The 11,903-nt window shown below is 42.2% G+C and overlaps 1 protein-coding gene across 2 annotated transcripts in view; it reads right to left on the bottom strand.

Moving 5' to 3' along the window:
• Window positions 1-10,203: 10,203 nt before the first annotated feature.
• LIPC (lipase C, hepatic type) overlaps window positions 10,204-11,903 on the bottom strand; it is a 157,957-nt gene continuing 156,257 nt past the window's right edge. Inside the window, exon 9 of one of the 2 annotated variants that reach the window (XM_012507455.2) lies at window positions 10,204-11,338. In XM_012507455.2, the coding sequence (XP_012362909.2) occupies window positions 11,227-11,338 (112 nt within the window). In that variant the 3' untranslated portion in view covers window positions 10,204-11,226. The remainder of the gene's footprint in view (window positions 11,339-11,903) is intronic. The other variant, XM_012507456.2, reaches the window with a different exon arrangement.

The raw sequence follows: 11,903 nt of genomic DNA, 5'->3' as shown, positions 1-11,903 counted from the left end.
ATAAATGCATCCATTGCTTCAACTACCCTAGGAAGAATTATTAGAATTTCAGAGTTTACTTTTGGATTTTTTGTCTGTGCTTTAAGGTTATGTCTTCATTTGCTCATTATTATGCTCTTATATAACTTTGTGCCTCTCTTGCTTGAAGATATTTCACAAAAATAATTTTAATAAATGTTATATGCAAAAGGCAAGTAAAAGCTGAAAATCTAAGAATATTACATGCAAAAGCACAAGGACCAGATGGTTTCACAGCTGAGTTTTAAAAAGATTTTTTAAAAAAAGATCAACACAATATTATCTAAACTATTCAAGGCCATAGATAAAAGCTGTAGAATATCAAAAGCATGAAATGATAGACCGCCTAAAAAAGGTGTGGATCAATTTCATGTATGAGGCCAGGCGAGGTGGCTCACGCCTGTAATCAGCACTTTGTGGGGAGGATCACTTGAGGCCAGGAGTTTGAGACCAGCATGGCCAACATGGCAAAACCCCATCTCTACTAAAAATACAAAAGTTAGCTGGGCCTTGTGGCCGGTGCCTGTAATCCCAGCTACTCAAGAGGTTGAGGCACAAGAATCGCTTGAACCCATGAGGCGGAAGTTGCAATGAGCTAAGATTGTGCCACTGCACTGCAGCCTGGGTGACAGAGCAGGACCCTCCAAAAACAAAAAGAAAAACAAAAATTTCACTTTTGAAAATAAAGGCAAAATTCTAAATAAAATCAAGGAAAGTCCAGCAAAGTTATGAAAAAAAAAAAAAAAAACATGGTAAGCAAGGAAGGTTTACTCCACGAATGCAAACATGGGCCGGGCTCAGTGGCTCACACCTGTAATCCGAGCACTTTGGGAGGCCAAGGTGGGAGGATCACGAGGTCAAGAGATCGAGACCATCCTGGCCAACATGGTGAAACCCCGTCTCTACTAAAAATACAAAAATTAGCCAGGCGTGGTGGTGGGTGCCTGTAGTCCCAGCTACTCGGGTAGCTGAGGCAGGAGAATCACTTGAACCCAGAAGGCGGAGATTTCAGTGAACAGAGATTGTGCCACTGCACTCCAGCCTAGACAACAGAGCAAGACTCTGTCTCAAAAACAAAAAATAATGCAAATGTGGCTCAATATCAGGAAGTCTATGAACATAATGTAATCTATGAATAAAGAAGGAGGAGGCTAGGCATAGTGGCTCATGGCTGTAATCCCAGCACTTTGGGAGGCCAAGGCAGGTGGATCACTTGAGGTCAACTTGGGTTGCCAGTAAGGTGAAAAAAAATGAAATAAACAATATAAACTGTGGTTGTTGGTGATGAAGTTGTTGTACAACGTAAAATTCTAGTATAAAAAAGAACAAATAGAATTAATATTAATTTGATAAGGTGGACAAATATAGAATAAACAACCAAGAGCTGTTCTTTATACTAGTAATAAGCCCCATGAGATAGAAATGGAATGGAATGAAGGGTTCCATCACACTCATGACAAAAAATTAAAATACTTAGGAAAAAAATAAAAAACATGAACTTTTATTGAAGGATATGAAACAAGATCCAAACAAATGAAAAACATACAATGTCCCTCTGGATGACGTAATAAAAAAGTTGGTTCTCTTTGTACTAATTTCCTTTTTTTTTTTTGAGACAGAGTCTTGCTCTGTCGCCCAGGCTGGAGTGCAGGGGTGCAATCTCGGCTCACTGCAAGCTCCACCTCCTGGGTTCACGTCATTCTCCTGCCTCAGCCTCCCGAGTAGCTGGAACTACAGGCGCCCGCCACCACGCCCGGCTAATTTTTTGTATTTTTAGTAGAGATGGGGTTTCACCATGTTGGCCAGGGTGGTCTCGATCTCTTGACCTTGTGATCCGCCCCCCTTGGCCTCCCAAAGTGCTGGGATTACAGGCGTGAGCCACCGCACCTGGCATTTGTACTAATTTCTATATTTCATGTGCCTCCCAATTAGAATATTTGATTTTTGGGAAATAGAGATATTTGGGAAATTAAAGTCTATATGAAAGACTAGATGCTTGCAATCAATTAAGTGTGATTAGAATAGAAATAATGAGAAACAGAAATAAAGAGATCAATGTGGCAAAACAGAGAATTAAGAAATAGTTCACATGTACTTTAAATTTACGATACAAGTGGGATCTCAATTCAGCATGAAAAAGTTTAATAAATAACGTTGGCTCCACTTGTATCTATATAGAAGAAAATCAAGTTGTCATTCTATCTCACATTATATACAAAAATAAATTTCAGATGGATTAAGGCTTTTCAGGGACAAAACCAAAAATCTCAGAAGAAAATATTTATTTTCAACAATTTGCATTTCAATGGTGACTTTAAGTCAGAAATTCCATATAATAGAAATGTTAGATTTTTTTGACCTAAAAGAAATTAAACTACTGTACAGCAAAGAATACTATAACTAAAATCAAGGCTGGGTGGGGTGGCTCATGCCTGTAATCCCAGCACTTTGGGTGGCCGAGGTGAGCAGATCACTTAAGGCCAGGAATTTGAGACCAGCCTGGGCAACATGGTGAAACCCCGTTTCCACCAAAAATACAAAAATTATCCAGAGGTGGTGGCACATGCCTGTAATCCCAGCTACCCGGGAGGCTAAGGCAGGAGAATCGCTTGAACCCGGGAGGTGGAGGTTTCAGTGAGCCAGGATTGCACCACTGCACCCTAGCCTGGGAAACGAGAGCGAGACTCCATCTCAAAAAAAAAAAAAAAAAAAAGGGCCGGCGTGCTGGCGGTGGCTCACGCCTGTAATCTTAGCATTTTGGGAGGCCGAGGTGGGCGGATCACGAGGTCAGGAGATGGAGACCATCCTGGCTAATATGGTGAAACCCCGTCTCTACTGAAAATACAAAAAATTAGCCAGGCGTGGTGGCGGGCAGCTGTAGTCCCAGCTAATCGGGAGGCTGAGGCAGGAGAATCGCTTGAACCTGGGAGGTGGAAGTTGCAGTGAGCCAAGATTGCATCACTGCACTCTAGCCTGGTGACAGAGCAAGACTCCGTCTCAAAAAAAAAAAAAAAAAATTTTATATATATATATATATATATACTAAAAATATTTCCCACAAATGGGTATATAAGAATACATGTATAAGGATGTTAAATGCAGCATTTTTCAAAAAGGCAAAAAGCTGGAGAAAAGTGAAGGCACATCAGTATGAGACTGACAATAAATTAAGGTTCTCTCTACAATGGGGAGTATTATGCAATCATCAAAAATAGTGAGGCTCTGCACTGTGGCTCACACCTGTAATCCAAGCATTTTGTTTGAGGCCAGGAGTTTGAGGTTGCAGGGAGCTGTGATAGGGCCACTGATCTCCAGTCTGGACAACAGACTGGAGTTCTAAAAAATTAAGAAAAAAATTAAAAAATAATAAGATCTGTACCAATTGACCCAGAAATATTTCAGCTCATATCGTTGAGTAAGGAAATCAATTTGCTGAAAAGAATGTATAATTACATGTTTGTGAAACAGTAACAAGTCCCTTCTCTTTGGGAATGTGTGTATATAGTAGCATATATGACTATAGAAACATTTCAGAGTTACACTCCTAGTTATGAACATGGGTCAGGGGAGAGGGCGTTGACCCAAGTAAGAAGAGTAGGAAAAAGATTGCACTAACCCCTCCAGCATGTATAATTCTATTTATATAAAAACATTGTGTAATAGGCATACGGAAATTAGAAAAAAGGGCCGGGCGCAGCGGCTCACGCCTGTAATCCCAGCACTTTGGGAGGCCGAGGTGGGCACATCACTTGCAGTCAGGAGTTTGAAACCAGCCTGGCCAACATGGTGAAACCCCATCTCTACTAAGAAATACAAAAATTAGCCTGGCGTGGTGGCAGGTGAGTTAATCCCAGCTACTTGGGAGGCAGAGGCAGGAGAATCATTTGAACCCAGGAGGCGGAGTTTGCGGTGAGCTGAGATCGAGCCATTGCACTCAAACCTGGGGGATAAGAGCGAGACTTTTCTCAAAAAAAAAAAAAAGAAAAGAAAAGAAATTAGAAAAAAATCCATATCTTTTGACATGTAAGGATACTAAAAAGTCACTAAGAAAAAAAAAAGCAAAAACAGAAACAAAAAGCAAGCAAGTTGAGCAAGCTGCAGAGTAATATATATACTATGGTTCCACTTTGGTGAAAACAACAAGCAAACAAAAGCCTTGAGTGTGGATAAATGCTTGTCTATGTTCGAAGGAATAATGTTGCCAGGCTGTTACCAATCTTCACTTCGGGTCGCTGGGGTGGGGAAGAAGGTGGGTGCCGGGAGATGGATGACCAGCTTTCTCTTTATATACCTTTGCATTGTTGCCCACGCTGCTTTTATACTCTTATAAAATATCTTTAAAATGAGAAATCTAAAATAACCACATAACAAAACCTAAAAATACATTACAGCTTCTGCCCTCAAGGGGCTCACAGTCTCCTGCAGACTGTCTTCAGATAGCTGATGTGTTTGATTTGCTCTCTACGGCTTCCAGGGAAGAAAGTGAGGGGAGAAAGTACGGCAAGGTAGGAGAAGCTCTTTCCCTGGCGGTGCTGGGCCACACCTGTGATATTCTCTTGAGAGGAAGGCGTTGGACTCCGTTAGTGGTGCCCCAGTGTTCTGAAGAGATGAATTAGCCCGGGTACTTGTTGAAAAGAAAAATCTTTAGGATTTATCCTTGACCCGCTGAATTCGAATCTCCAGGGGAGGAGTCTGGGAAGCTTTATTTTTTTAGTGCCCAGCTGATTCATATCATTGGGGAAAGTTGGGAAACACTGATCTACATTCACGCAGCTCAGCGTAGCCTGGGGACCAGCCGCAGTGGCATCGCCTGAGGGCTTGTTAGGAATGCCTGCTCTCAGGCTCTGCCCCAGACATACGGTGTCAGAAATGCCAGTGAACAAGGTGCGTGTGTACAGAATGGGTTGAGAGGGATGTTGTAGGTGACCCTTACGGTTATTCTCTAATTTTATCTTATTTGGCAGGAAGATAGCTCCAAGACCCTAGAAAATTCTGTTTGTGATAGACCTGTTTCAAAAGTAAAAATGTAGTCAAGGAACACAAAGGGGTTTTGATGAACTGATTGAGGCAGAAACTGAGCTAACATAAGAGGAGGCCAGCAGGGCCAAGAGATGAGGGAGGGAGGAAGTCAACCCCTACGCCAACCTGGCTTTGTTTCTAAGCTGAATGAGGAAGCAGTGAACTCTATCTTGGACAGGTATGGTAGTTGAAGCTTCTGATTTAATCAAGAGGCAAAAAATACAGATAAGAAGAGATAACTGTCACTTATTAATTCAGCAAGCCTTTACGGGATGCCGACTCTCTACCAGGTGATGGGCTGAGCACTGGGAATAATGCAGTGAACAATGAGAGCCTCTCCCTGACTTCACCAAGCTTCAAGGCCAGTGGGAGAGAAAGGCAGTAAAGAAACCGTTTCACAGATCAGGCCTACGGCTAGGGTAAAGCTAGTGAAGCACTTGCCTTGGGTGCAAAAATGTAAGGGGACTCCAAAAACTCAGTTATCATGAAAATTTTTAATGCAAAAATTTTTTAAGTGGAAACGAATGCGAAAATCTATGATACATAAAATATAAACATTTTGCTGTCATGGTGGCTCACATCTGTAATCCCAGTGACTTGGGAGTCTGAGGCAGGAAGATTGCTCGTGTCCAGGAGGTTGAGGCTGCAGTGAGCTCTGATTTGGCCACTGCACTCCAGCCTAGGTGACAGAGCAAGGTCAGGCTGGGTGCAGCGACTCACTCCTGTAATCCCAGCACTTTGGGAAGGTAAGGAGGGTGGATTGCTTGAACCCAGGAGTTCAAGACTAGCTTGGGCAACCCTTGTCTTTATAGAAAATACAAAAATTATCTGGGCATGGTGGCATGCACCTGTAGTCCTAGCTACTTGGGAGGCTAAGGTGGGAGGATCCCTCGAGCTCAGGAGGTTGAGGCTGCAATGATCTGTGATCATGTTACTGCACTCCAGTCTGGGTAGCAGAGTGAGACCCATCTCAAAAATAAATATATAAATAAAGACAGGTTCACTATTACTGATTTTTCCTTTTGCCTCAGGCTCCAATATGGCTCTGCATGGCATGACCACAAATCATTTCACCAGGAGAATAAAAAGACATTGACTATGGATGGCAGGGGGAGCTGCTTGAAGCTCGGGTAGTATGAGATAATTGTTAAATGATCCCCCAAGCAGTAACACCTAACTTGGAGCTGCAAGTGTGCAACGGAGGAGAGATGGGAGTGTAAGCAACAGAATGGGCCGAGGAGACAGCTTTGTACTTTTGAACAAACTGAGGTGGCCAGTGTTGTCTAGACCTGTGGTTCTCAAACTTAGTGCATATTAGAATCACCTGGGGAGCTTTCAACAGTCTCAATCTTCGGGCCCTGCCCCAGTCCAATTAAGTCAAAAATCTGTAGGTGTGGGACTGAGGCGGGGCTAGTTTTTAAAGCTCCTAAGGCATTTCTAAAATGCACGCTAAGCCTGGGCCACACAGTGAGACCCCTGTCTCTACAATACATTTAGGAATTAGACGGATGTGACAGTGTGCACTTGTAGTCCCAGCTACTCAGGAAGATGAGGTGGGAGAATTGTTTGAGCCCCAGGAGGTCAAGGCTGCAATGACTGTGATTGCACCACTGCATTCCAGCCTGGGTGATGGAGCGAGACTTTGTCTCCAGTAAATATATAAATAAATAAAAATAAAAAATAAAGGGCAGGCTGGGTGGATACTCCGTGAGCGGAACTGGACAATGGCTTAGTGAGTGACAGACAGAGAGTAATGGGAGGCAAGACTGGGGAGAAAAGTAGGGGCTTGACTGGGGGCCTTGAAGGCCAGGGTAATTATTTTGGACTTTTTCCAAAAAACGTGGGAGGTCATTGGGAGGGCTTTATGCAGGAAAATGATTTAATTTTTTTTTTTTTTTTTTTTTTTTTTTTAAGATCACTCTGGTCGCTGTGAGGGGAAGGGATTGAGAGGGAGGAGGGGGTCTGGGGGATGAGTTTGAAAGCTGTTGCAAACGTCTGGGTAAGCGGTAGTTCGGCTTGGGCTGGGTTGATGGCAGTAGAGGTGGGGAGACATAGACACGCTTAAGAAATAAGGGTAGAATTCATGGGATGTGGTGATTGTTGGATTGTGAGGGGCCAAAGGGGAGGACACATAATGGATGACTTCCCAGAGTCTACCACCAGCAACTGGGTGGGTGGTAATGACCTTCAAGGAGATAAACAACAGAGAGAATGGGGACGAGTAGGTTCTAGGGGCAAGAAACATCATGCGTTCATTTTTGGATGCAGGGAGAGATGACATAGCGGGAACTGTTGAATGGACAATTGCATAATATATGGGAATATTGGTCTGGAGAGAAGGCCCAGGCTGGAGCTCTATAGTGAGAATGGTTGGCCTATGTGGTTGGTCATAAATAAAGCCGTAGGTGTGGGTGAGATTGCCTATAAAGAGAGAACCAGGCGAGCAGGGAAGGAGGCCTGGGCTCCCCTGGAATGGTTCAGTCGAGGGCAGGGAGCAGCGTGGAGGCTGGGAGGAGGCTGGGAGGTTGGAGGGGAATCAGAGGGGCACAAATAACTAAAGGCCAAGTGGATGGCGGAGAGCGTCCCTTATGTGACTGCCAAGTGCTCAGAAGAAAGATCTCTGTGGCCTGGCCGGGCTAGGAGGCAACTGGTGAAAATAACTGGGTCTGGGTAGATAAATAGGACTAAGTTATGCAGAGCAATTCCAGGGGAGAAAAGAAAAGGAGGAAGGGATAAGAGAAGGGAAGGAATGAGATGTTTCGGGAGGCATTAATCATGTACAGATCATTGGGATTCAAATAGAAGTATGTATTATAAGAAAAGTTTAGCCAGTAAATGGTCCCTTTTGGGATTGACTTGCTTTAGTCTTCATCTTGCTTGTCTATTTCCCATCCCTCTGACTTTCCTCTAGTCCAGCCTCTGTGGGAGTGCAAGCACAGCACTGGGCAGCTTTACCCCTTGCCTTGCCGCCCCACAGACGTGTACTGCAATCCAAGCTTTTGCGGTATTTGCGGCCGACATGGCTCAAGGTGAACATTGAGGACAGGGAGCTTTGCGATGCAGCAGACTGCGTTCATTTTAATGTTGGAGTGCTTGTTTCCTTCTCTCTCTGACTTACTCACCTCAAAGAGCCCAGCTGCAGTGTAATCGACATTCCATTTCTTTCCCAGTGCTCTCTTACAAGAGAAACACAAATAAGCTTTTGCCTAAAAGGCAAGATGCTAGTGTTATCTTTCCTGAGTGGGCTCATAAATGCAGATTCTTTGGAGAGAGGTGTGTATAATCAGTTCACGAGCCAGCATTTTGCATGTGCAACGAACAGATGTGACTGCATTATTCAGTTTCCCGATTTGACTTCCCTACTCGAATATACTTAAGAAAATGTGATGTCGATGAACACATCCCTCCAAGTGAAAATAATCCACCGACAACAGAATTGGCAACCAGATTTGGACATGCCAAGAGGAGTTTCAAATGTTCCAGTTAACCACTTGTCACGTTGGATGCTTGTTGAATTCTCTGCCCAAAATGTTACCATGTATTGTGGCACTTCAAGTTATCTTACTAAAGATGAAATAATTTCTAATTATATTGCTTGTGAAACTATATTACTTTTGAAACATATCACACTATAGTAGAAACATGTTTGTTTAACTCTGTCCTTTATTTTCCCTTTTTTATTTTCACATTGTGAAAGGTGACATTCATACTAAAAAGTGCGTGAAATGTAGATGTATATAGAACGGTTAAATCAGTGAACGTGTGCGTACCCACCACCTGGAGTAAGAAGTAGACTATTGCTGGCACCTGGAACTCCAGGATGCCCTTCCTCTTTCCTGGGATTATCACAGCCTCGCTTTTGTGATAATGATTTTATTGTTTTGTTTCCTTTTGGGTTTTTTTTTTTTTTGAGACAGAGTCTCACCCTATTGCCCAGGCTGGAGTGCAGTGTCGCGATCTCGGATCACCGCAACCTCTGCCTCCCGGGTTCAAGGGATTCTTGTGCCTCAGCCTCCCAAGCAGCTGGGATTACAGGCACGCGCCACCACACCCAGCTAATTTTTGTATTTTTAGTAGAGACGGGGTTTCACCATGTTGGCCAGGCTGGTCTCGAACTCCTGAGCTCAATTGATCAGCCTGCTTCAGCCTCCCAAAGTGCTAGGATTACAGGTGTTTATCCATTTTTTGTATCATATTGTACCTTTTTTTGTGTCTTTGTGCAAGTGAAAAATGCATGAGTGCTTCCTTAAATGTTGCTCCCTAGATGCCTCGCCGCCTCATGCTGGCCCCAGCCCTGTTCTTTTGTGTGTGTAGCTTTGGTTCATCTTTCTCACGGTTGTATGACAGTCCGTTAGCAAGACTATACCCCAGTTCATTTCTGCATTGTACTGGCAGACATTTGGGCTGTTTCTGGCTGCGATGATTTCAAGGCTCACATACATGTCTCCTGGAATACATATGCATGGACTCTTGCATATATAGCAAAGAGTGTTTCTCTGTTGTTTTTCAAAAGTGATTCTTTAAATTCCTTCTGGATCGTTAATGATAAAACCTGGCAATCCAATGCAAACATTTTATTGTAAACCTTAGTATTTTAGACATAATGGGAAATGTTGTTCATTTTATTATCTACCAATTTTAGACACACACTCATACACACTCCCTAAGTGGAGTCAAATACTTTTGCAGGTAAGATTAACATTCAGGACAGAATGCTTCATTTGGAAACACTGACCAGCTGTTCTTCCTATCCCACCACCCCATACGTTTTAGATTTCTAGGTCTTCCTAAGGGAAATAAAAGTGAATCATACAAGATAATTTTAAATTGATTAGTCAGAGGCAGACATCTTTCCAGGATTTTTGTTTTCATGAGCCCCAGTTTACCCTGCTTTGGTGAAGAGAATATGAATTATGGGCTGTATATAGCCGAACCTAAGTGCATGTTAGGTTAGGTTGTTTAATGTGCATAACATGTTCCTCCTCTCTGAATTATGTAAAACACATATCTAACTGATTACCATATTTAGTGTCCATTGTCACCATGTGCTTTGTGATGGAATTTGCTGGTCAAAACATTATTATTTCACTTATTGGACAGTTTGAAATTTGACATCTAGCTCTCTCAGTCAGTTCAGGCTTCTATAGCAAATTACCATAGACTGGATGGCTTAAACAAGAAACATTTATTTCTGACAGTTCTGGAAGCTGAAAAGTCCAAGATAAAGGTGCCAGCAGATCTGGTAGTCTGCTTCCAGGTGAGGGTCAACTTCCTGGTTTGCATATAGTTGCCTTCTCATATCTGCACATGGCAGAGAGTTCTGACCCTTTATCCCCTGTAAGGGCACTAATCTCACTTATGAGGGCTCCACCCTCATGACCTAATCACCTCCCAAAGGCCCCACCTCCAAACACCATCACACTGGGGATTAGATTTCAGCATATGAATTTTGGGGTGATTCAAACATTCAGTCCATAGCAAACTCTTTGAGACATTCCAAGTTTTTTAAATTAGCTTTTGTTGCAAGCATTAGTAAGATACAATAATTATATTTATTTAATTTGTAATTCCATTATTAAAATGACCACCTGTCTAGCTTTCACTGTTATCACTGGTAGTTTTAATAGAATTGTACTTGTAAGTGTTTGGTTCTGTGAAATCATTATATGATTTGTATAACTATTAGAATAATTATAGTTTATCTTCTTTTATGAACTGTATTATCTTAAAGGGTGTGCATTTTGGTATACACAACTAGTGGTGATTAATTAGAATCTTGCTTTATTGAAGCACTAGTTACCTAATAAAAAAGTATCTTTCTAGCATGGTTCAAAAACTGGTCAGAATAAACTAGCAAGGACATGTGGGAAACTTGACTTAATTATAAAAGACATTGTAAATTAGAACAACAGATCTAAAATGGCTCTTGCATTTGTACTTATTTGCATATATTAACATTTAACCAGAGATAAAATTGGGACATTTTTGGTTGTACTAATACTGGAAAATAGTTACATCATATCGTTTTTAAAAGCTCCGTTTATGAGAGTGAAACATACCCCCCTTAAATCTAAACTTTATTTAAGCTTTACGTGAGATTCTTCATGTAATTTTGGCTTCTAAATAAGGCAGCCATTCCAGATAAGGAGTAAGATTCATTTATTCTTTACACTGGGTCTTCATTAAATCTCATCTGATCTTTCGCTTTGATGTTTTAGACTTTATTTCACATTTGAAGAAGATTTTTTCCTGGGTTGGGCGAAGTAGTAGGTCATCTGTGTTTTCTGAGCAAAACGTCATTCTGAATAGAAAACAGGAAGCAAACACAGCATTAAGTTTTAGGTGGAGCTTATTGAAGTGTTTCATCCTTTATCAAATTCCACTCAATTTGTGTAAGGCATGTGATGTCTTTTTTTAAATTAGATTCTTATGTTCGCAAATATTTTTGTAACTTCAGAGAAAAACAAAACCCAAGTCAGTGAAAGCCATCAGTGTAAGACTTCCTGGGGTTCTACACTGGGGTGATTTCAGTTCTGTAAGAAGGAAAGTCCTGGGGCAGCCCTCCTTTGTTCTCCCCTATGACAGCTCACGGACGATTTGAGGGTGACTATTGTTTCCTTGACCACATTTGCCTTGACTTCAGGGCAAACATTTCTAGTTCCTCCACCCTTCCTCCTAAGGCAAGCTTACCTCCCCAGCCTTCTGTCCTTGGACAAGCTCCAGTTTGTAAATGCTGTTCTTAAAGGTCCTTGGCATGAGGCCACTATCATTGGTTTCTGCCTGGCTCAGCCCTGTTAGCCCTGCCCCTTGCTCATATTGGAGCTGACATTGTCCACTAAAGAGGACAGTTGTTTTGGAAACAACAA

This window comes from Nomascus leucogenys, chromosome 6 (assembly GCF_006542625.1).
Source record: "Nomascus leucogenys isolate Asia chromosome 6, Asia_NLE_v1, whole genome shotgun sequence".
Taxonomy (NCBI): domain Eukaryota; kingdom Metazoa; phylum Chordata; class Mammalia; order Primates; family Hylobatidae; genus Nomascus; species Nomascus leucogenys.
This window is presented reverse-complemented; position numbering and strand designations above follow the sequence as displayed.